General features: G+C 53.8%; 1 protein-coding gene across 1 annotated transcript; it reads left to right on the forward strand.

Annotated features, from left to right (window-relative positions):
- Positions 1–12,742: 12,742 nt before the first annotated feature.
- nr6a1a (nuclear receptor subfamily 6, group A, member 1a) lies at positions 12,743–18,679 on the forward strand. Its single transcript, XM_029829511.1, is given in 16 exon segments — positions 12,743–12,863; positions 13,027–13,085; positions 13,087–13,179; positions 13,181–13,262; positions 13,424–13,455; positions 13,457–13,480; positions 14,231–14,388; positions 14,987–15,220; positions 16,377–16,401; positions 16,403–16,471; positions 16,473–16,607; positions 16,609–16,628; positions 16,994–17,115; positions 17,190–17,269; positions 17,271–17,346; positions 18,032–18,679. Coding segments are annotated over 16 exon segments (1,461 nt in total). The 3' UTR covers positions 18,163–18,679.
- The last annotated feature ends 6,931 nt before the right edge of the window (positions 18,680–25,610 follow it).

Genomic DNA, 25,610 nt, shown 5'->3' on the forward strand with positions numbered 1-25,610 from the left:
CGACTTGGAGGATCCTGAAGGAACCTGAATGATGCGACCTGAACGCACCAGAATGAGCGTATTAAAGGTCACGGAGTGAGGATTTTATTAGTGACACGACTGAAGCTTCACATCTGCTCGTTGGCAGGGATGATGCTGGAATTAGAGCTGCCCAATCTGAAGTCCAGCTTAAGGTCAAAGGCCACATTGTTGGTGTTCTTGCTCATTTTGGGCTGTCCTCCTCATGTGACAGTCATGTTCTTGTATGTTCTGCCCCCCCCTCCCCCCCAGCATGAGCTCAGAAAGCTTCTCCTCATGAATCAGGTTATTACAGGACTGTTACGCACCAGCTTCCTTTAGTATGATGACGGTCTCTCAACTCATGACTGTGAACAAGATGAAAGAAAGATCAAAGGAAATCCCAACCTCTGACCCACCGAGGACTTTATTCAGCATCATAAAGCTGCGTACACATCAATAAAGGTGCACCTTCCTCCCAGTAAGATCCACTGTGCACGCACCAGTGGCCCTGCCCTGACCCACGTGCACACGCGAGCTGCTAAAGGTTTCTTGCCGTCGCTGCCTTTGGGTTCCGTCGGCTTCGGCCATCTTGTTACGCTCCGGTCCGACATTGTCGAAGTTCCCGCTAGTTCAGCCACGGGCCTCAACGATGACATCGTCATCCTCAGGCAATGGTGGTGGTGGTGGGGGAATGACATCACCTGCAGCATCTCGCCGCCGGCTTTTATTGTGCGTCATCATCAGTTATGTTGCCGTGGCGACTGACCTGACCGCACGCACCCAAACAGGGTTTGATGCCCACAGCACTTCTGAGGGACTCGTGCATGTGTCTTTCTGGGACACGTGAAAACTGGGTCACTGTGTGTGTGTGTGTGTGTGTGTGTGCGTGTGTGTGTGTGTGTGTGGTGTGGGCGCTCTGATTAGAAATAAAACATTTATAGTTGTGTGTAATTTCCAGGAATTTTTCAATTTTCAGTCATTAGGAAGACATCAAGGGTTTTGAATAACACTTTAGTAATAACAATAGATGTAACGGCAATACTGTTATTACTGTGTATAAATCAGCATTTTCTATGTCTCTGGGCTCCTCCGTCCCTGGTTGTGCTCATCCTCGGCTCCCTTTCATGGTGCGTGATTACAGATGATAAGGGGTTAATAACAGATGAATAAGGGGTTAATAACAGATTAATAGGAGTTGATAACAGATGAATTAGGGGTTAATAACAGATGACTAAGGGGTTGATAACAGATGAATAAGGGGTTGATAACAGATGAATTAGGGGTTAATAACAGATGACTAAGGGGTTGATAACAGATGAATATGGGGTTGATAACAGATGAATAAGGGGTTGATAACAGATGAATAAGGGGTTGATAACAGATGAATAAGGGGTTGATACAGATGAATAAGGGGTTGATAACATGAATAAGGGGTTGATAACAGATAAGGGGTTGATAACAGATGAATAAGGGTTAATAACAGATTAATAGGGCTGTGATTGGTGCGATCCTCCAGCCGGATCAGCGATCCACATGTTTGCGTCTTCTCTGACGTTGGGGGCCCGGCTCGGTTATTTTGGGCCTCCTCCCCATCCCCCAGCCCGTCTGTGCCAGGCAGAGATGCAGCTCTCATCCTTAATTCAGATCCCTGAGAACGCTCCGAACGGCGGGAGCTTATTATCGCAGCAAATGTGCAGCGTGGCGAGTGCAGGAGATTAGATGCTTCTGGCCTTTGAAGTGTGTTTTCCAACTATTGTGCAACGGCAAAATTCCATCAAGCGCTGGAGCCGTGATAAGAGGTGCAGCTGTGGACGCGGCTGCGCCCATTAAGCCCTTATTAACTGCTGCTGAACGCAGCCTTTCAGCCATGCTGGCCCGACGACGAGGTGCCCTCCGGGGACGCCCAGAAGCGCCGAAGGGCTCTGAAGGTCAAGCAGGCTTTGACCCAGACTAGATGTTCCACCTTTGGAAACCAGGTAAAGGTTGAGGATGAAAGAGGCTGAAAGTGGTGTGAAGAGAGTTCAGGCATGAGGAGCAGAGCAGGGACCACCTCCGCGTTTCTGACCCTCACCTTGGTTCCTCGGGCCCAACCCCGAGCGTTGACGGAGGTGTCTGAACATGTCAGGACTCCCGCTGCTCCTGCAGGGTCCCCCGTCATCATTTGGGACCACGAATGAGAGCAGGAACGCTCCCGTGGAGTCGGGAACTTCACGTGTTGGATCAGCGGTGCCGCGCTGACGAGATGCTCTGTGACATATTGAGTCTAACTCGTAGCTCGAAGAACCAAACAGCCTGCGGCCCCATTCGGGTCAGCTGCTGTCGGGGGTGACGTCACCGTTTCCCCTTCGCTAGGCTGCCTTGCTCTATGGGCGTGAGGATGTCAGGAGCATTTCACTGGGTGGCTGATGGGGAGGGCAGGGGTTGTGTGGCCTCAGGAGAACCCCTCAGAACCTGACCCAGAACCACCGTTTCATCCCTCAGGATGGTTGTGTGTCGAACCACCCTGATGTTGGCACGACGTTGGTGCTCAAACTGGTGTTTGTGTTTTCCTCCAGGTGTGAAGGTTCTGCTCCAGCTTCTTGTTGTTCCTGTGGAGGAACTTCTTGAGCTTGAGGTTCTTCTTCCATCCCCCTCCTCAGCCGCACCATCGTCCTGACGGAGCTTTGCTAGCATTAGCATCACCTCAGCTGTAGAGGCTTGCAGCTTCTGCTGAGGTGGAGTAACCAGTACAACTGGCCTGTCCTGGTCTTCCTGCCTCTGTGATTAGAGGCCTTCTGGAGAAGTAATGACAGAATTGTCTTTCCTGTCTCTTCCTGCTCCTTAGAGTAGGCTAATAGTCATGTTGGCCCCCCGCACTGTGTCATTAGCTCCCCCTCCGTAGACCAATGAGGGCAGGGCTGTCATTTCAGGGCTAAATCACAGGGTTGTGGGCCGGCTGGAGATCATCACACCCCGTGCTCTCAAACACCCACCTGCCTCAGCGCGCTGACGCACACCTTCGCTATCAACCTTCTGAGGGAGGCCGCTGGAGCTCACACAGGGGCCGAGAACCGATGGAGATGAGGACCTCCCTCGGTCTCTTTACTGTCCATCACCTCCTGTCACTGCACACGCTGGGGTGAAGGTCATGGCGGGCGACGGCTCCGGTGGTGTTGGGTTAAAGCTTCCTGTCCTTTTCTCCACGCAGCACAAACATCTGCATCAGCTAATTTGGGGGGGTTTAATGTCCTCCACGGAGGAGAGACGTTCATGGTGAACAAGCTAATGATGATGCTTTGAAGGCTCAGACTTGACGAGAACTGTCTGGTTTGGATCCACAACAGGCCGATGGTAGAAAAGCCGGGTCACCAAGGAGCATGCTACACGATTAGCATCACTGTTGAGATGATGTTTTCATTTATGCATCTGCACATTGGTGTGTGTGTGGTGTGTGTGTGTGTGTGTGGTGTGTGTGTGTGTGTGTGCTAACTGGAGCAGCAGAATGGTGCTGTTGGCGAGGGTTCATGGCTGTTATTCCTACAGCCCATGAGCGTGAAAGCAGCTAATGCCATCTGACAGTTCTGGAGCAAGAAGAGGAGGAGAGAGAGAATGAGGGGGGTGGGGGGCCAGGGGGTGGGGTGCAGAATAGAGGATGAGCTGAAATGGACAAAGCAGGGATGAAGAATATGAGAGGGCTCAAGAGGCGATGCTGTGGGGACGCCAGCTGAAAATGGTCCTCTGCTGTTTATCACTTACTGGACCTGGGTCTGGGCCTTAGGACCTGGACCTGGGCATGATCATGGTCATGGGCCTGGTCATGGACCTGGGCCTGGACCTGAGAGCCGCCTGACTCCGGTGTCACTGAGGCCTCCTCTTGTCTCAGACCTTCAGCTGTGAGAGCAGCTCGCAGGACGAGGGACGGGCCTGTAAACAATATTCTAATAATTCTAATCATTATTATCTTCATTTAAATATATTTTACACGAGTCATAATTAATCCAGATAACGATGATTAAAGAAATTAGTAATGAGGATGAAACCAGATTGTGACAGGATGAAGTGATACGAATAAAAAGGAAGCAACGCAGATAAAGAAAAGATTTCAACATCGATCAGAGGGGTCAACAGAAGCTCAGGCCTGGTCTCACCTGGTCTCTCCTGGTCTGACCTGGTCTCTCCTGGGTCTGACCTGGTCTGATTTTGGTCTCTCCTGGTCTGACTTGGTCTGACCTGGTCTCTGACCTGGTCTCATCTGCGTCTCACTTGATTCACGTGGAGACAGAAGAAAGTGGAGCAGTGAACACACACTTACACACACACACGCACCCACACACACACCGCTCTCTCTCTCACACACACACACACACACACACATATGCTCTCTCTCTCACACACACACACACGTTCTCTCACACACACCACACACACACATTCACACACATGCACACACGCGCACGCACATGCTCTCACACACACACGCTCTCTCACACACAGACACATGCTCTCTCTCACACACACACACACATTCAACACGCGCACACACACACTCGCACGCACACATTACACCCACACACATCTACGCGCACACACAAACGTACACACACCCCCTCTCACTCAGCTGCTGCTCCTCTATAGGCACAGAAAACCTGCCACCCTGTCCCATGGCGCCCCTCTGGTGGCAGGTGGCGGAACTACGCCACCAGCACGTCAGCCTCGTGGCGGCGTCATTATATACTGTATATATTTATATGGAAGTTAATTACATTCCCTCAGATTTGATCTCTTTTCTGGAGCAACAAAGCTACATGCTAAAGCTAATTTAACGAGTATTCTGCAGTTGTCTCTAAATGTTGTCTTGAAGAATGAAGCAGCTGAAGGATCTTCCTCGAATGGCCTAAACCTTTAATTGTGATGCAGCTAAGAAGGTTCACAGCTCATTTCCATCACAGACCATCACCTTCTGCTGAAGGTCCCCGACTGAGCGCCTGAAGGCCGGAAATGACCCCAAGCTCTGATTCTACTGAGCGATTCACGGTTCTACAGAGTTTTACCTGCTTGATGATCAGGTGTGATCATGTGTTCAAACCAAGGCTCGTTCTCCTCCTTTAATTCCTGAAGATTGTGGAATCAGAGTTCAGATCCTGGGTGTCAGGACACATTTAAGGTGGATGTTCAGATGTTTGAACCTGGGATACTGCAGCAGTTCCCGCCTGCTCTGGCCAGCAGAGGGCGCTTCATGGGTCTCCTGCCTGGGTTTGTCTCCTGGTGGGGGTAGCTCCTGAAAATAAGATCAACCTGCTGGACTGTTTGTCACCTGGAGGCAGAACCAGGCTGCTGGTCCTCATTGTCTCCGTCTTTGTGTGGGTCATGGTTTCGGTGTGTTTTAGTGACCATAAAGTAATCGGATACTGTTGGGAGTTTCTTCTGTCTCAAGGTGTTTTGGTTGGTCCTGATTGAACTTTGAACTTCGATCCGAGCAGTCCTGAGAGACCTCTAGAGGTCTTTGATGTTGAACCTTTTGATCTCTTTTTTTTTTGGGGGGGGGGGGGGGGGGGGACTCATCAAACTGGTAAAAAGGCTAAAGAATTGTGGTTCTGGTACTGACCCAGGTCTTTGAAGGGACACAACCCTGAGCCTGATGCCTCGTGGGTTCCCTCTTCGGTGGTCGGGACCCAAGATCCTGATGGTTAGAGCCGGAGCCGCCCCCCCCCCTCAGATACAGGACTCGGGCTCAAGTCTGGACCCGCTTTAGGGTTGGAGGGGAACCTCGCTGAAGACGGTCAGACTCAAACGCTTGGGGTGTGTGTGTGAACCCTGCAGGTTCCTGAAGTCCCTGTCCCTATGTGTGGGTCTTTCCGGTGGACATTGCGTAAGTCCGGCAGGTTCTCTGACATCCAGAAGTTCCTTCGGTACCTTTTGTTCCTGTTCTTTAAATGCTGCAGAGTCCCTGGAGACACACAGGAGACTCGACAACACCTGAAATGGCTGAAATTCTTCACCGTCCATTTTGTGTCCACTGCTGCAGCAGCTAGGGTGGTGGGTGCTGAGGTTGACCTCGCGTCACGGACCTCGCTGTCCACGGTCGTGTCACGGTCCCGTCCATGCGTCTCACCTCAGCCCGAGTCGGCTCTCGGTCTGGAAGCAGGACCTGCGGCGGCCTCAGAGTGATGTCAGGTCCTCCTGAGACACTTGGAACCTCCTCAGAACTCTAATCCAGCAGCTTTTGTCCCCGGTGTCCACATCACGGGGACGGCTGGACAGTAACCTGCATGGTGGACCGTTTGCAGCAGAACAAGGCGGCTTATTCCTGTTTTTTCTTGAAACTGCTGTTTGGTTGTCTTGGTGGTGGGGGTGTTTGAGGCCTGAGCAGCAGGGGGGAGGGGGGTTGAAACAAAAGAACTGCCCTTTGTTTTGTTAATGTTTGTGACTGTGGCGGGGACAAAGGGACACATTCAAGTTGACAGATTTCAGCAGCAAACCTTGTTTACAGTGATAAACCTGCTCGGCATCAAACGCACTCCCCGTTGGGTCACGTGTGCGTGCAGTTTCACCATTTTGGCCGCTTGCCTCGTGTCTGTAATGGTTGGGGACGCTGCTGGTGGGGACGGGGACGGGGACGTTGCTCCGCTGGAATCAGCACAGCAGCACTGCCACAAAGTCACCACTCTTCAGCTTTTCCTTATCAACTTCCTATCAGCTCTCTGACTGATTAAAGGTGTCACATGTCCGTCCATCCCTCCGTTGCTCACTAGCATTGCTGCTTTGAAGACGTGGTGTCCACACAGGGAAGACGCTGTTGAGCTGGTGTGGCTGTAGAGACTGTAGGTGGAAGAGCAGGAGACAGAGCGTGTTGGCAGGAAGCCTTTGGTCATGTGACCATGGATGAAGGTCGTTTGTGAGTGGTTTGATGGCTGATCAGGCCCTCGCAGCTAAACCTGGACAGTGTCCACCAGTAAGACTGGTCCTCTCCCTTTAGTAGAGAAAGCTAAACCTTTGACCTTTAGCCCCAGGTGTGAGGCAGTTCGAAACCTACATCATGTTTCCATAGATACAGCACGTGCTGTGTTCCACGTAGGGCTGGTGATTATGTATCAACACAGACTTAGCGTGGGACTCTGTCTTCATCCTCCAGATATGTCCGTTATATCCACCCACACCACTAAATAATAAAAGACAGGGGGACGGGCTCCGAAAGACAGAGGACAGGTTCCGAAAGACAGGGGAACAGGTTTCAAAAGACAGGGAGACAGGCTCTGAAAGACAGGGGGACAAGCTTTAAAAGGACAGGGGGACAGGCTCTGAAAGACAGGGGACAAGCTTTAAAAGACAGGGGGACAGGCTCTGAAAGGACAGGGGAACAGGCTTCAATTCAAAAGACAGGGGGACAGGCTCTGAAAGACAGGGGGACAAGCTTTAAAAGACAGGGGGACGGGCTTCAAAAGACAGAGGGACAGGCTCCGAAAGACAGGGGGACAGGTTCCTAAAGACAGCGGGACAGGCTTTAAAGACAGGGGGACGGGCTTCAAAAGACAGGGGGACAAGCTTTAAAAGACAAGAGGGACGGGCTCCGAAGGACAGGGGGACAGGGTTGTCCTGGAGCTCAGAGGTACAGGGGTTGGTAACTTCATTCTTCTACTGCTAAAGGACAAAACATGTTTGTCTCAGTCTCTGTTGTCCAACGTTGTCCACGTTTTGAAACAAAAGTCCACAAGTGTCAGGAACCAACCGGAAGTTACCTGATAACAACCGCTGCCGTCCCCAACACGAGCCGCATGACACTTGCTAACAGTAGCCGCGACCTCTATTCCAGCACTTGTGTATCTTCCTGCTTCTCCTTCCTTTTTCAGCCTGTTACTATGGCAACGTCTCCCATTGTCTGAGCGTTCCAGCTGTCCCAACACTTTGGACGGGTCCTTTTTGATCACGGTTGCTACATCGGCAACGTGCTGAACATCAGTGTGGTGGTGTCACAAAGAGCTGGTCCTGGTCCTGGTCCTGTCCTGGTGGACAAAGGCTGCTTCCTGTCAGGAGGCCAAAGGAAGCACAGATTATATAGATGTTTCTAGAGATGAAAGCTGGATTCTAGCTTTGATGTCCAACCGTTAGCCATGCGAGCGCGGACGTGCTGTAAAGGTGATGCTAATGACGCCGCCGCAGCACATGAGCAGTTAGGTGGATGTCAAGGTTAAAGGCGACGCGGCTGTGATTGTGCTTGTTCATCTTCACGGTGAGGGAGGAAAGGTCAAAGGTCACATATGGCGCCCACTTCCCCCAGCATGCATTCAGGTTTGATTCCCTATTAGCTTTGACAGGCGGCTTATGTCAAATCAGACAGTTCCTGTTAAAGATGCTATCCTGAGTGTGTGTGTGGGTGTGTGTGTGTGTGTATGGGTGTGGGTGTGTGTGTGTATGTGTGTGGGTGTGTGTGTGTATGGGTGTGTGTGAGGGTGGGTGTGTGTGTGGGTGTGGGTGTGTGTGTGTGTGTGTATGTGTGTGAGGGTGGGTGTGTGTGAGGGTATGTGTGTGTGTGTGTATGGGTGTGTGTGTGTGAGCGTGTGTGTATTTATGTGTGTGTGCCTGTATATGTGTGTATGGGTGGGGGGGGGGGGTGTGTGGGGGTGTGTTTCTGTTTGTATGCATTATGTGTGAGTGTGTGTATATGCCTGTGTGTATAAATGTGTGACCGTGTGTGTCAGAGAGTGTGTGTGTGTATGTTTGTGGATGTGTTGTGTGTGTGTGTGTGTGTGTGTGAGAGCATTGCTGCAGCGAGGTCATTAGCATGGAGGGTGGGGGAGGGGTCCAGGGAGGTTAGTGTGACCGGGCAGAACCGGTGTCCAGCGGACCAGCTGAGGGTCCAGAACCCCTTTTGATGAGTGTGTTGAAGAGAAGCAGCTGCTCTGACTCACACACACTGGACTGGTCGGGCTGGTCCTGCTGGTCCTGCTGGTCCTGGTCCTGGAGAATCCCAGTGAGACCCCACTGGTGAGGTGAGAGACGTGAGCAACAGTTGGGTAAAGGTTCATGTGACAGAACCACTCAAATGAATAAAACACTTGCAGATGTTGGACCGAGCTCATCTGGATCCTCCAGTAAGGTCCTGGACTCTGAGGTCCTGGTCCTCCTTCTCTCCAGCTGCCTAAGCTGCTTTTCTATTAGAGTATTTACGGTAATTGTGTGTCTTTCTGCTAGACTTGGTTTAATCCTTGAGTGAGTTCTGCTCAGTCTGGGTCCTGGATCTGGTGCAGCTGGTGCAGGGTCTGGTCTGAGGTTCTGACATGGTTCTGCTGGTTTGTCAGTAGTTTGTGACCCGGAGGAGGTTCTAACCAACAAGCAAACCACCAACCTTTGCTCACACACTCTTGTGTGTGTGTGTGTGTGTTGTCAGCTTGGAGGTGTGTGTATGCTTGGACATGTCTGTCTCAGGAGGGCCACAGGCTGAATGATGGGGGGGGGGGGCTAATTTTGGGATGGGCTGGAGTGGGGGTGTCATTGGCTGGGTATTGTTGAGCGGCAGAGCGAAGCGGCCTATCAGCTCCCCTCAGATAACCCCTGGCTGTCATTGGACCTCTCGCCACACGCTGACCCCCGGGGCCTGAACCGTGCGGTCATGTGACCGGCCGCTAAAGAGGCTGGGGCTGCTGCAGAGCCGCGGCTGCAGTCAGAGAGGGGCCGGCTGACCGGGAGTATGAGGCAGGAGCTGTGCTGAGCCGTCGGGTCCAGGCAGACCGGGAGAAGCATGAGATGGGACACATGGGAAGGTAAGAGCCGGAGGGGGAGGTGGTTTTCCGTGGTCGCTGTCAGACCTGCGTGGGGATCCGGGATCCTCCAGCCTTTTGTTGCTAGGCTGTGACGTCTCCGGGGAGGCTCCGCTGCCTCCGGCTATTGATCAGCTGTTGTGGACCGCTTCAGGCTGCTCCTCGGGGCTTCGCTGGGTTCTGGACCCGGTCCTGGTGCCGTACTTGTGTTGTAGGTGTGTGTGTGTGTGTGTGTGTGAGCGGGCGCTGCTGCGTCCGAGCGATCGCCGCATCGATCCCTGAATTCCTCCCATGGTTCCTGCGGTCCTGCCTCCATCTGGACTGTGGCATGTGGAAGAGCCGTGCTACTGTATGAGCCCCCTCCCCCCTCCCTCAGTAATCCCCTCAGGCAGCGGCCATGTTGGGACCAGCTGAGGGAGGTTATCACCAAACCTCCATCAGCCCGGCTTCTGTGCGCCGAGATCTGGGCCGCGCTGTTTGCCGAGGGGCGGATGAGCGCGGGGAAGAAGCAGCTCTTCCTGTCGGGACTCGTGTGTGTGTGTGTGTGTGTGTGCGGATCGGGCTGCAGAAGCCGTGTCGGATCAATAGTATCAGTGGGGGAGGTCAAGACTCCCGTGACTCTGTAGTTCTGGGCTATAAATAGCCCGGGGGGGAGCGGCAGCGCCACGCCGACGGAGGTTCTACTCTCACTGAAACGGATCCGTCTCCCTGTCATAGAACACGTGGACTCCGCGGTGTTGCACATCTTTGTCTTTCAAGGGTGTGTTATTTCAACTGGTTGTACCCTCCCCCAAACACACACACACACACACACACACACACTCACAGGCCTGGACCTACTACACTAGTCAAGGTTCCTCTTCACACCAAAGAGCCAAAATCTGCATCGGCGGACGGTTGGCGCTGCTCCTCAGGCTTCGTCCCTGAGGAGACGGTTTTAAAAGTCGGATGTTGCCGTCTCTGGTTCTGTCACTTCCGTGGGGTGCGGATCCCCCAGGATCCCTCAGGATCCCCCAGCTAACAGCAGAAATACCTTCACTGACGACGTGGAGATCAGGTTTGTCCACATTTGCTGTCCACGATGGTTGATCCTTCAACAAGGGTCACGTCACATGTGGCTCAGATTAGCATAACATTAAGATGTAGCATACTCAATGCTAATGACCCCCCCCCACCCCCACCCCCCACCCTTGAGCCAGGGTGTGTATTATCAGCGCCGCAGTTGTCAACAGGTCCCGATTGTCTCGTAGATGAGCCCAAACTGCAACTTTCAGAGATTCGCATCGCAGCCGCGGCGGCTTAGCAGCGCCGGACGTGTGTAGGAGGCCTCGGCCGAGCCGGGTCCCGGCCGGAGCCGGGGCCGGGGGCCTCCTCAGGTAGGAGGGAGGAGGTCCGCAGGAGCAGCGGCGTGAGGAACCCAAAACAAAGAAGAGGCGGCCGTGGGCGGGGGAGCGGAAAAGTACAGCAGAGTCCTCCCACCCCCGCTCCGCTCAGCTGGGCCACGATTGTGACGAAAAGCCTGAGACAAAACCCCCTGAGCCCCCCGGCCCCTCCTCACATCTGGCCGTGTGGCGGGCGGGGGCAGCCCCCGCGTATCGGGCCGCGTTTCAGGGCCGCCCTCGTACCTGCCGGGTCGCCGTCGCTCAGCTGCTGACTCACATTCGGGCTCCGGCGGCGCCGCCGTTAAAAGCCTGACTCGCGTTTCCTGGTTCACGTTAAACTTTGGAATGAAACCCAGGTTGACCCCTGGGAAACATGCAGCCTTTAATGGGCCTGGGGGAGGGGGTGTGTGTGGTGTGTGGCGTGTGTGCGTGTGTGTGTGTGCGTGTGTGTGTTGGGGTTATTGTCTTAACATATCAATAGTCCTTCCAACAATGAGTTTTCAGGATCATACGATATGACTCGGGGTTTTCGAGGCCACGGTGTGATGCTCAGCGTTTAATCCTCTGACATTAACCTGCTGAATGAGGGCAGAGAAACATCTCAGAGCAGCATTTACCCCCCCCCAGAAGAAACAGCATTTACCCCCCCCAGAAACAGCACTTAGCTTGACTGACTCCACAGGACGGTGGCAGGAGGGCGCCCCTGGAGTGGGAGGAGAACCCCTCTCCACCATGTGTTCCTCACACCGCCAGAAGATCCCAAAGAGGAGCCTCCTGAATATTCATGTGGCGGGGGCAGAATCAGAGATCCAGGGTGTGAAGGGGTAAATAAAAGGTGTAAGTCAGCCTTTATGTTCAAGCTGATGGATTTGACAAATGAGCTGCAGTCGAAGCCGGTTTGAGCCAGGAGCCACAAGCCTGGTGCAGATTTAATGCCCCTCCTCTGTTTTACTGCCACTCCTCTATTTTAATGCCCTCCTCTATTTTAATACCCCCTCTCTATTTTTACTGTACCACACTCCTCTATTTTAATGCCACTCTCTATTTTAATGCCCCACTCCTCTATTTTAATGCCACACTCCTATTTTAATGCCACACTCCTATTTTAATGCCCCTCCTCTATTTTAATGCCCCACTCCTCTATTTAATGCCACACCTTATTTTAATGCCCCTCCTCTATTTTAATGCCACACTGCTCTATTCTAATGCCCCTCCTCTCTATTCTAATGCCCCTCCTCTCTATTCTAATGCCCCTACCTCTCTATTCTAATACCCTCATATCTATTTTACTGCCCCTCCTCTCCATTTCAGGGCTGGGGGGGTGGACTCAGGACCCTGTGGAGGTCCTCCGCCCCCCCACACTGCAGTGGGGTTCTGGTTCTGGGAGCTGGTTTCTCTCCTACGTCTCCTCGCTGGAGCTTACTCCTGCCTGGTGGCATTTAAATGTGATCTGTCTCTGCCCCCCCACCTCCCTCTAACTACCCCCGGAGGGTTCTCTTACCCCGGTGCCTTTGAGCAGCCTCGTTAAACCACCCGATCTAGTGAGTTCTTGTCCTCCTGTTTGGATCCACGTCGCGGTTAAGTCAGCGTGAGACCGGTGGAGGTTTCTGAGCCAGGGGTTCAGCCATGTCTGGGCCGTGTTGGTGCAGGGAACCTGCCCCGACCCTGAGCTACCCAGAGCTGCTGGAACCAGGACCAGACACAGAACCGGCACTCGTGCTCATCAAGAGGCAAACGATGGAACCAGGTCATCCATCACCACCAGAACCCTCAGAAGTGTCTGGTTCTAGCGTCCGCCGCAGGAACCCTCTCCCAGGGTGTTTGGGTCTCTTCTGGACCTCCCGTTCTGCCCTAAAAACGCCCCCCCCTCCGACGTGTGTTGTGACTGGTGTGTCGTCCCGCCGCTGCAGATGATCCGGCTGACCAGCGCACCTGCCTCATCTGCGGGGGGACCCGGGCCACGGGCCTGCAACTATGGCATCATTTCCTGCGAGGGCTGCAAGGGCTTCTTCAAGCGCAGCATCTGCAACAAGCGGGTCTACCGCTGCAGCCGGGACAAGAACCTGCGAGATGTCGCGCAAGCAGCGCAACCGGTGCCAGTACTGCCGCCTGCTCAAGTGTCTGCAGATGGGGATGAACCGCAAAGGTAAGGCCCAACCGGGTCGCCCTCCAGGGCTTGAGCTCGGGACTCAACTGTTGGGGGAGGGTCGGGCCGCAGGCCTGCGCTGCCCCCTGGAGGATGGGCTCGCCCAGTGTCGGTCTCCAGATGTTCTGAATGACCCACCACTGTGTGTGTGTGTTTTGTAGCCATCAGGGAGGACGGAATGCCAGGAGGGAGGGAACAAGAGCATCGGACCCGTACAGGTAAGAGACGCCCCTCCCTGCATCTTCTCCGTGACAGATTTTAGCCACGGTTCCCCGGCAGAGGCCATCCTCTGGGGCCTGGCTGAGTCCCCCAAAGACTCCTGGGCGGGGCTTGATTGTTTAGCGGCCGCTGATTGGCTGAAACTAGAGCAGGAAGTGACCCAGCAAGAAGGTGGCGGGACCTTTGCGAGGCCCACGTGGGAGGAATGGTTCCTGGGAAGTTTCCCAGGAACTCCAGCAGCTGGAAACGCGGGTTAAAGGGGTTGAACGCCGATGTTCTTGTAACGGCGCAGCGGACGGTCCCGACCTTGGTGGGTCAGCCGTGGCTTCAGTACAACACAGAACAAATGCTAAATAGGCTAATGCCCCCGATTTCACACAGGATGTGAGGTCAACGTTTCTCTCTCTGCCTCCCAGGAAGTAAGGTCCACCTCCACTGGGAGGCCAAACAGAGAGCGCTGCCTGTTATTACCATGTAATAGACCGTGTAAATAGAGGGCCGTTTCAGTCAATGTGCTGAATTAAGGGGTAGAAGTGAAACGACCTCCGCGGCGGACAAATTCGCCGATCGTTCTGGGCACTTCAGAGGTTTTAAAAGGCTTTTTTTGCCCCAGATGGAGCTTTATAGCCTGGTGATTAGAGCCAGGAAGGACCCAAACGTGCCTGATTTCTTTTTCTTTTGTCCAAAACGCTACAATGTCTAATTAGCTCACACACCGTGTGTGTTGTGGTGTGTGCGTGTGTGCGTAGATCACAGAGGAGGAGATCGAGCGGATCATGTCTGGGCAGGAGTTTAAGGAGGACGCCCCGGAGCACGCCTGGGGCAACAACGGCGACAGCGACCCACAGCTCCTCCAGCACGGCGCCTCTGAGGGCAACCAGCCGTCGCCCGCCTCCACGCTGTCGTCACAGTGAGTCATTCATCTCCACGCCGTGGGCGCAGCGCTTTGACGATAATGAGCTGGTCCGTGACACCGCGGCAACCTTCTTCCCGTCTCCGGCCGTATTGAGCTGCAGTATTCATCAGCCCAAGAATGCCTGAATATGCAGCTTGTCAGGCCCGTGGATGATAGCGAGCACAAAGAACGCCGTGCGCTATCGGCGCCGCTCGCCGCAGAGATGAGCGCATTGTCTATATGCACGCACCAAGGACGAATATTGTCTCCGCGCTGGCACGGTGGTATTTATTTTAGTCTCGTTTCTGCGTGGTTTTTCGCCACACGGGCTGATAGCGCCTCTCCAGAATCCTCCCTTTATCAAAGGGGAATCGGAGCAGACCGTGAACAACGCCGTACGGAATGGCTGTGCCGCTCCGTCTGAGGAATGCAGCTGCAAAATAAAAGCGCTCCGTTGTGTCTACGGGCCGCCCGCGTTCGAAGCCGGGCTGGGACAGAGGTCAGAAAGTTTGGGGGGAAAAGCTGCCGGACGGGCAACAGTAGTGCAAACGTGGCGGGGGTGCACGCCAGAGGGCACGCCAGCGTGTAACGTGTAACCTGTGTCTGCTTTCAGCCGCTCCGTGGAGATGAACAGCTACACGGCGGCGCTCAGGGACCAGTACATCAACACCTCCATGTCCCCACATTACCAGCTGCTACCTCATCTGTTCAGCTACGCGGCCCAGTCGGGCCTGTTGGCCCCCCAGCCCCTCGCCATCTACCCACAGTCCCACCCCCTGGTGATGCAGCTCATCGCCGCCGAAGACCTGGCCCCCCTGGCGACCCCCATGCTCATCGAGGACGGGTGAGTTGACTGGGGGGGGGGGATCTGGGGGGAACACTTTTGACCCTTCGTGATATCGTTTCGGATATTTGGCGACATCGTGTGGCGAAAAGTCAGAATGCCACGGCAGGAGGAGATCGGCGCTACCGGGCCGGAACTTGCAAGCCTCACCCCGCAGGTTCTCCCCATCGGTACACGAAAGCCCAGAACCACAGCCCTGTTTGGGAAGAGACGGGAAAATGGCGCATATTCGGCTGTTTTGAGTGCAAAAATGCTGGAAATAATTTGATTAAGGTTCTCAAACACTTTTCAGCCTCGACAGTATTTCCTGGACAGAAGACATTAAACGTGCGTGTGTTTTAAGGCTGCAGAATAAGAGTTTAAACGTGCGTGTTGTTTTAAGGCTGCAGAATAAGAGTTAAATGTGCGTGTTGTTTTAAGGCTGCAGAATAAGAGTGAGCATGAAGCCGCCTGTGCGGCTCTGTTCCAGCTGCTGCCAGCAGGGGGCGCCGTGGGACAGAGCGTCCAGCATTCCCACCGGAGACGTCGACGTTTTTTCCCGTGTACAGGCGGCGGGTTGTTGAGCGGAGACACAACTGCAGACGTGACCGCGCCTCCTCGGGTTGTTGCCCGAGGCGCCTCGTGTCCTGGGCGCAGGTGTTTCACCTGTCCGTCCGTGCAGAGCGGAGCAGATGTTGTTGTGATGTGGACACGTTAAAACGCGTCACGTACGCAGGCCTGTCGCCACATTTACGCTGGTTGTTTTCAGACCTCTTGCTCAGTTGTCATGGTGACCGCTCTTCTGTTATAGTTACCCTACTGTGTTGCCGTGGGTGGACAGCTCTTTTGTCTTGTTTAGCCCTGACTGTCTGTGTCACAATTGTGTTTACATCATCTTGGGTCCCTTTGTCGCCTTACAGCTTTAAAATGGGTTTTTATCTCTCAGCCCAAGTGTCACTTGTTCCCATCAGAAGGGTTACGGGCGCCGTGGCAACGGCGCTCAGCTGCTAATGACAGTCAAAAGGTGCCTCCTCCTCCTCTTCTTCTGTGGTGGACCTGTACGCGGCTGAGCAGAGGAAGCTGTCTGTGGCTGAGGGCCGAGGTTCTGCTCCCGCCGAGGTTCTGCTCACGCCGAGGTTCTGCTCACGCCGAGGTTTCTGTGTGTCTCAGGTACAAGGTGACGCATGGTGGAGCTGTTCGCCCCTGCTGTGCGCTCTGGCCGACGAGCTGCTCTTCCGCCAGATCTCCTGGATCAAGAAGCTGCCGTTCTTCCTGCGAGCTGTCCATCGAGGACTACACTGCCTGCTCAGCTTCCACCTGGCAGGAGCTCATCCTGCTCTCCTGCTTCACCATCTACAGCTCCCAGATCTTCGGAGAGCTGGCTGACATCACGGCCAAGTACACGCCTGTCTGACGACGAGCTGCAGAGGTGAGCTACGCCAGAACCTTCAGCTACAGTGGCAAACGCCCCCTGGAGGTGCTGCAGTGCACCACAGCTCCACAAGCACGTTCGGATAATATCCGTGTTCGGAAACAGCAACTGTTGCTCCCAAACACACGCGTGTCTCTTCTTCCGGATTTGTTCTTTCTGGATTGAGCTAAAACCCCAGTTCAGATATTAAAATGTTGCATGTTCCTGAGTCAGAAGGACCAGGCTGTTTTATGGGGTGCGTCCATGAACAGGAGGCCCCGACCCTGAGGAGCACCCCACCGTCTCGTCTACATATGGCTAAACGTGAAGGATCCGGTTGAATCCGGAACATCGGTGTAAACCCCCGTTTCATGACTCGGCAGCTTCAGCGAGGACGGGATGGAGGTGATGGAGAGGCTGATTTACCTGTTCCGGAAATTCCACCAGCTGAAGATCAGCAACGAGGAGTACGCCTGCATGAAAACCATCAACTTCCTCAACCAGGGTGAGGAGAGAGAGTGTGTGTGGTGTGTGTGTGTGTGTGGTCCTCTGCTCTGTCTCAGCTTTCCCTCTGCTCAGATATTCGGGGACTGTCCACGTGGTCCCAGCTGGAGCAGCTGAACAAGCGTTACTGGTACGTGTGCCAGGACTACAGCGAGTTACAAGTTCCCCCACCAGCCCAAACGCTTCCCTGAGATCATGATGTGTCTCCCAGAGATCCGCTGCCAATCGCGAGGTGAGACCACAGCAGAAGGACCTTTGTCCCCGCGGGACAACCGTGTCCACATAGAAACCACAGCAGACAAAACGGTGCGAGACCAGGTCAAAGTCCAGGACCGACATGGGGACTCAGGAATTGTTGTCAGGTTAAGCCTCACTCACTGAGGTGGACGGGGACCGTCTGGGGACGGGGGACTGTCTGGGTCTGGGGCCGGGGGACCGTCTGGGGACGGGGGGACCGTCTGGGTCTGGGGACGGGGACCGTCTGGGTCTGGGGGCCAGAGCCGCATGATTAAAACCTGACCTGGTTTTTTCCAGTCCTAAATTCCAGCGTTTAATTAGCCTTAGCCGTCCTGCAGAGGGCGCTGTCCTGGACGCTCAGCACCTTTTAAAACAGTCTGAGGGCTGTTTTAAAGGCGCTGAGCCCCTTTCTCGATCACCTGGACCCCCAGTTTTCCTGGGTGGGGGCACCATTAATGATGCTGGATGTTTTTACTTCGTCTTTGTCCAGAAAAAAGGTTTTTATAGACCATGAAAACATGAGTAAACGTGATTAAACATGAGTAAATGTGATTAACATGAGTAAATGTGATAAACGTGATTAAACGTGATGGAACGTGATGAAACCTTTCGGTTAGCAGCCCCCATCAGAACGGGGGTGTAGCAGCTGGCGACGGTAACGGGCGAGCGTCTGTTTACAGGTAAGCTGGTGAACGTCCCCCTGGAGCAGCTCCCCCTGCTGTTCAAAGCAGTCTTGCACTCCTGCAAATCCAGCCTGAGCAGCTACAGGAGCGGCCTGTCGCCCTGCGTGACCACCTCCTCTGGAAACTAGAGCCTCACCGCACCCGAGCGGAGGGCCCGGTCGGCCCTCACCTGAATGTGACAAGCAGCTAGTTTGTTTTTGTAACCTTTTGTTCTTTATATATTTATTACACGACAGAGCTGAATGTATGCTGATTTTCCACTGTGCACGTGCTTCTGGTACAGAACTGATGCTCATAGATGCATTCGGAGTTTACGAGCGTGTATGTAGGCGAGCAGCGATGGGACGGGTGGTGGGTTGGACGCTACCTCGGGAAGACGTCGTGTTCTGCTGGGAAAGGAAGAGTCGCCCGGGTCCGGCCGTCGGCTCCTCAATCAAACAGTGAATGAGTGAGTGAATGGGCGAGCGAGCGACGGGAGTGAGTGAGTGGAATCCAGAAGAAGGGTAGCATGAATCAGAAGGTCCCAATCGCTGCTTGCTAATGCTAAAAGGTGTACTTTACCTGCTATGGACATTCAGACCGGCTGCCTGTTGGGGAGGCGACCAGGTCAGTTTAACATTCCATGAGTTAAGGTGGCAGCAGCTGGTGGGGGGGTGGTGGTGGGGGTGGGGGGGGGTTCTCTCTGAGAAGGATCTACGGGTATTTTACAATCATGGCCGAGGGCGCGGCGGAGGGTAGCTAGCGTTGCTCTTTTAACTTGTTTTTGACCAAAGTGTTATGCAATGTTGATCCGCCTCTGAGGAGAACCTTCTGCTGGAGCCGGTGGCCGCGTCTCACCCTAAATGCTGCTACGTGCGCACGCCTCCTCCTGCAACACGCGTGTGCACACGGCGGCCTTTGCTTTTCTCACCTGGTGGCTTTGATCTGGGCCTCTGTTGGCGCCAGGGAAACCAGGGAAACCAGTGCAACACATCAGGTCCAGTGGAGTCGGTGAGGTGTTGGGGGGGTGATGGACAGCACCAGCTCGCGTTTGTCATGTGGACCAGTTCCGGGCCCGCTGGAGAGCTTTGGTCCGATGTCTTAACCAATCAAGGTTCAGGGACCTCCAGTTGTCCGTCATGGCCACCCCCGACGTTCCTGCGCAGATGTTTAAGATGGTTCCGTCCTCACAACCGACTCGGCTTTTTTTTTTTTTTTTTTGCACTAGATGTGGAGGTTGAGAGACCTCGGCTCGGTGCGTTCCTCTCTCCCAGGGGCCCCCCCGGCCTGGATGGAAACAGGGGTAAAGTGAGCGTGTGCGTTCAGGAGCTTCACGCTGCTGATGTTTCTGGTGTTGGTAGAGGACACCTTGAGAGGACACCCAGAAGGTGGCGCTCGGGAGGTTCCTCGGTCAGTTGGTGGTTGTCCATTTAAGACGTGTGGTGGTTCCCGCTGTGTCGTGTCTTCACTGGGGGTGTTGTTCTGGGATGGAGGGAAGCCTCTCCATGCTCTGGAGCTTCATGGCTTCAGCCCTGGTTCTGGTTGCTGAGCTCGGCTCCCGGGTCACAGCCACCTGCTGGTGTGGTGGGGCTCGTGACCACCGTCCACCACCAGGTTTACCTCTCACCGCCCCCCAGGCTGGCTTTTTATTTGATTCCGGGTCCAGATGCTCTCGGAGCGTCCGTGTTCAGGAACTCTTCTTTTATTTGTGAATTAGCTCGTTTGGTCTCAGGGATTCTTTTACGCTGTGGACAGGAAAGCTCCGGAACGTTTAAACGGAAGCAGTTGAGAGTGAAGGAATGTCTATCGTTGGTCCAGTAGGACCTCCTCCCGGGTCTCAGCTGACGTCTGAAGGCTTTCTGCCCAACGTCGGCCTTCGCTCACCAAAGATCTACCTCCGGCGCCCCGGCCCACTCGGGGAGAGTTTTGTTGTAATTTTCCGTGTTTTTTTTTTCATACGAGGATCTAAAGGTCGTCCGTTTCTACCTCTGATGTTGCTTATTGATGATGTTTTGTCTTTTCTGGGGCTGGCTTTGGCTTCAGTCCTCCTCGTCGTTGATGACGTTTTACCTCACCGATCCGGTCCGGTCCGGCTCAAACCTCCTCCCAAGCTCCCTTATTTCTCTCCCGATCAACGGCTGCGAGTGTTTAACCCCCGTTGGAGAATGGCCGGCGTCGGCCTTCTCATTCCGTGACCACGTGACTCCCTTCCCTATCTCCTCTGTGGCTTTTTGCCCTGTTTTTATTTCTCCACACGTGACTTTTGTGCTGTTGTTCTCTGGCGTATCTAATTGTGCGGAATGTATCAGAAGGTGTTTGCCTGCGTGGACTCCGGGTCTCAGCAGCAGATTCTGTGGTGCACGTGCGCAGCCTGACCTGTGGTGGGGAGCGCGCACGGCGAGATGAAGAATCCGAACTTATCTCAGGGATGAGCTGGAATTAGCGTCGTTACATAAACAACTGAAATACTTTTATTTTTTATTTTTCTTTCCCGACACCTAATGTCTGCTCTTGTTACCTTGACTACCTGTGAAGACTGTGATCATTACGTGTTAAAAGCATGTTTAGAATGTGTTAGAAACTTGAAATGAAATAAATGTGAAGGATTCACGAGTGCAGAGCCTCTGATTGTTGCAGCTGATGGATGGTTGAGGAGGACGGAGCGCCGTTAGCGTTAGCGCGCGTGTGGTGTGTGTGTGTGTGTGTGTTGGTGTCCCTGACCTGCCGCTCCTCACACTCGGCTCTGTGTTTTCCACACTCCGATAATCTCATTACCACAACACAGAAGGTCCGTTTTAGCTCCGGCTCTTCTCGCCGCTAAAATCAAGTCTTTTCATTGAGACTAATGGAACGTGTGAGCAGCGCTAACGGGGGTCGTATTAGCAGGATACTGATCAAACTGGTAGATTTCAAATCCCTCCTGTAGCACCCCCCCCCCCCCACACACACACACACAACACGCTCGGACACACGCAGGTTATCCGTGCGGGTCCACCAGGCCTCACTTTATCTCCTCAAGGCTGACGGCGTGCTTTCTGACAGGCTGTCCCTAACCCCTGGAGCCCGAGCAAACATCTAATCAGATGGGAGCCCGTCAAGGTTGTGGATCCCCAACGACATCAGCACCGGGGGGGGCGGGGCCACAAATATAACATCCACATCAGCCTCTAATCTACACATCAAGTGTCCTTGAGCGAGCGCGCGCCGTGTGTGTGAGACTAATGGTTTAATAACAGACCATAATAAGCCAGGAGGTGAAAGGGATTCGACGCGTCATCAGTTCTTCAGAGCTCCCAACAAGAGTTGGGGGTTAAATTCCGAGTGTTTACAGGAAACAGTGGTGCGCTGCTTCAGAACATTTCAGGGTTATTAGGAAGTCGTTCTATAATTAGACCTCCCGTGTGGGCGGCGCGAAGGCCGGCGGAGACGCTGGCCGCTCCGGCCGGGAGGAGCTTTTCATCATCCTCGCCTTCGTCATCGGCCGTCCTGGCCGCGTGCGCTCTCCAGGGATGTTCCAACCTTCTCCGCGTCCCCTTCCACAACACCACGTATCCAGCTGCTGCCTCCCACCGCGGCGTGGCGGCGTTGACGTCAGCGGGGACGCGTGTCAAAGGCTGGAACTGTCCGTCTCCGGGCCGTCCCGGCCGGCGGCGAGCGTGCGCTCCAGCGCCCCCCTAAAGCGTGCCTTCTCCAGGTGTGGTCCCCCTCCTCTGCCCTCTGCCCTCTCCTCCCCTCTGCTCTCATCTTCTTCCCCTTGACCCCGACTCACCACAACCTTGACGCCGATAAGAGAGCCGCCCCCCCCCCCCCCCCCCCCCCCATTCCTGCCCCCTCGCCAACTGACACAGTTTCCAGAAGGGCCGACCTTCTTCCTCACTTTCTCTTCTTCTCTTCCGCACCTTTCCTTCCAACTTTCCATCCTTTCCCCCCCTCTTCCAGTCACTGGAAATGACATCCATTAATCAGGTGAATTTGTACCTTTGTGAGGACCTTTATGCCACTTTGTGCCCTTGTGAGGACCTTTGCGCTCACAAAACCCTCGGTCGGTCCGTTGCTGTGTTCCGTCCCCCGTGCGGACAGACGTCCTGACGGTCCGGTCCTGGTTCCTGAGCGCCTTCGCCACCATTCTCGGCTCAGCTGACTCACCTGCTCCAGGATCTGGGTCCCCGTCATGTTTAGCATCAACGCCGCCATTGTTCATCCGAGACAAAAGCTATTTGTGACAGAGAAATCGGGAACTTTGTCAAGGACAACAGCACTCAGCGTGCGTGTATGTGTGTGTGTGTGTGTGCGTGTGCGTGTGTGAGAGAGAGAGAGAGTTTCTGCTGTGATTTAGACACAAGTTTTGCCGTTTTTCCTTAAACATAAACTCTTCCAGGCTCGTTCGGCAGGAAAAAGGACAGAGGTGTTCTGGATTCAGGGTCTGTCCCTGCCCCGGGACGCCTGCCCCCGGGACGCCTGCACCAGCAGAGTGTGTTTGCCAGCCCGGGCGAGACCGGGCCGGGTCATCCAGTGGCTGAAACACACCAGTAGGGGGCAGGAGTCAATAAGACAAGTTAACAGCTCTAATTTATCGTCCTCTCCGATCGATTCCCTGCGGAGCGCCGTGCTAATGCCGGTCAGCCGATTGTCTGGGTGTATTTTCCGCGCGTTCCCGGGATCAGAAAGACAGATGAGGGTTTTTTTTTTCGTTGACCTTGTGTGAAGACACGGAGGAAAACCCCTGCCATGTCTGCTTTCTCTCGCTGCTATTGTACTCCTCCTATTTAATTTCCCTTCTCTAAGTGGTTTGTTGTGGTTGTGCCCAGGTTGGTCAAGGACAGACGGGAACGCAGCCCGGCTCATGCAAAATCTCCCCATTCTCTCTCCTGATTGAGGAATATCGAGCTCAGGCTCGTGGAGGCAGCTCTCCCCTCTGTTGGAAATTAACCAATTAGTTAAACATTAAGGTTAAGACTTGATCTCTTCTGTCCGGGTCGGTGATGGAAACCAGTGGAATCTGATCCAGTTCACAACTGGTTGAGGTCGTTGCAACGACGGGAGATTATTATAGCAATTGTGAGCAATCGTGACCTTCCTGTCTGGGCCTGCCGGAGAGAACCTGCAGAACCTGCAGAACCTCCTGAATCTCCAGAACCTGCAGAACCTCCTGAATCTCCAGAATCTCCAGAAGCTTCTGAAGCTCCAAAAGCTCCAGAAGCTGCTGAAGCTACAGAACCTCCAGAACCTCCTGAACTTCCAGAAGCTCCAGAACTTCCAGAACCTCCTGAACCTCCAGAAGCTTCTGAACCTCCACAAGCTCCAGAAGCGCCTGAACCTCCAGAAGCTGCTGAAGCTACAGAACCTCCAGAACCTTGTGAACTCCCAGAAGCTCCAGAAGCTCCTGAACTTCCAGAAGCTTCTGAACCTCCAAAAGCTCCAGAACCTCCAGAAGCTGCTGAAGCTACAGAACCTCCTGAACTTTCAGAAGCTGCTGAACCTACAGAACCTCCAGAAGCTCCTGAACCTCCAGAAGCTCCTGAACTTTCAGAACCTCCAGAAGCTCGAGAACTTCCAGAAGCTCCTGAACTTCCAGAACCTCCAGAAGCTGCAGAAGCTGCAGACGTGTTCCAGTTATCAAGCTTCCTCAGATATATTAGGCAGCAACAACAGGTTCTGGGTGTGTGTTTGTGTTTGATCCTTGTGTGTTTTCTCCCTCTGACAGGAACCTTCTGGGATCCAGAGTCACGATGGACCGGGAATATCTGAATCTGTTTAGATTATTCGTTTATCAGGAGCCGTTGTTGTTTTCCCTTCTCTAACAGATCCAGAAAATCAACACAATGTAAAATGAAAATAACCCAGAGATAAATAAATACACACACACACACACACACACTCTGTTGGAGCTGAACCACAAATATATGAAGTCATGTCAATAACACACTCAGCACATTTAGCTTTGATTTCTGATTCATTTTTGAATCTAAGAATGAATCGATTTATGAGTATTAATGGATTCATGGATCCAGTTCTGATTATATTTAATCTAGTTATGAGTCTAAATAATTAAGAGCAGAAGGTGAATCAAAGAATGGGTGAGAGGAGAGAGAGAGAGTGGTGTGTTGTGTGTGGTGTGTGTTTGACCTAATCTCCAGGCCTGAAATCACCCGCGAGCAGCTTTCACCCAGACTGATTGCAGCTTTTATCGGCTTTTATCTGCCACCATCCTGCCACTCCAGCAGAAAATGGTGTGTGTGTCTCTGTCTGTGTGTGTGTGTGTGTGTCTCTGTCTGTGTGTGTGTTTGCACAAACACAACCAAATATAAATTTATAAAGTCAAAACAGGAGCTGGGCCCCAGCCCGGCCTTTTATTTATTGTACAAATACGTGCAGCAGCCGGAGCCGTCGGGGCCACAGTCTCCTGCCCCCCCCCCCCCCCCCCCCACCCCAACCCCCCCCACCCCCCCCCCCCCCCCCCCCCCCCCCCCCCCCCGGCAGGAGGCTGTGAGCAGGGGTGGCCCCTGCGGTGGCCCCTGCGGTGGCCCCTGCCTCCCTCAGCCACACCCTGGTGAACGCTAGCGGGCTAATGGCGCTGCTCGCTGCGGGTCAGAGGTGACACCTAGATGGATGGGGAGCGTCTCCCTGTCCACCTTCTGCTGAGCCAACAGGCAGACGTTCTTCCTCCTGCTCAGGGACACGAGACACGCTGGAGACGGAGGGACAGAATCCTGAACGGTTCAGGAGGACGTGGACGTGTGGACTCTGGTGTTGGAGGGGACACAACCTGGGGACAAACCTGAGGAGGAACCTGAGGAGGAACCTGAGGACACAACCTGAGGACAAACCTGAGGAGGAACCTGAGGAGGAACCTGAGGAGGAACCTGAGGACACAACCTGGGGACAAACCTGAGGACAAAACAACCCAAATGATGATCCAGACTTCTCAGTTTAATCTGAGAACCATCCATCCATCCATCCACCCACCCACCCATCCACCCACCCATCCATCCATCCATCCATCCATCCACCCACCCACCCATCCATCCATCCATCCATCCCCACCACCACCCCATCCCCACCCATCCATCCATCCCACCCACCCATCCATCCCACCCACCCATCCATCCATCCATCCTTCCATCCATCCATCCACCCACCCACCCACCCACCCACCCATCCATCCATCCATCCATCCACCCACCCATCCACCCACCCATCCATCCACCCACCATCCACCCACCCACCCACCCATCCATCCATCCATCTTGAACAGAGATAATGGGGCTGTTTGAGACTTTTCTCACATATGAAGACTTATTTAAAATATTAACACTGAATTTGCTGGAGGACAAATAAAACAAGATCTTTTGAAAAACATTTTACAAAAGACTAACGAACCAAATTTCTAGTTGTTTTTTGTCTTTTTAAGGGGCCAAAAATTCTTCAAAACGAATTCCACCCAAAAAGGCCTTAAATTTGCTCAGAAATAAGAGTCTCCGCAGATCAAAGGTGAGAGCAGCACCGCAGATCAAAGGTGAGAGCAGCACCGCAGATCAAAGGTACGAACAGCAGGCCACAGGTTCCATACATTCAGGCCGCACGTATAGGAACCTGT

Source organism: Takifugu rubripes, chromosome 21, assembly GCF_901000725.2.
Source record: "Takifugu rubripes chromosome 21, fTakRub1.2, whole genome shotgun sequence".
In the NCBI taxonomy this organism is placed as follows: Eukaryota; Metazoa; Chordata; class Actinopteri; order Tetraodontiformes; family Tetraodontidae; genus Takifugu; species Takifugu rubripes.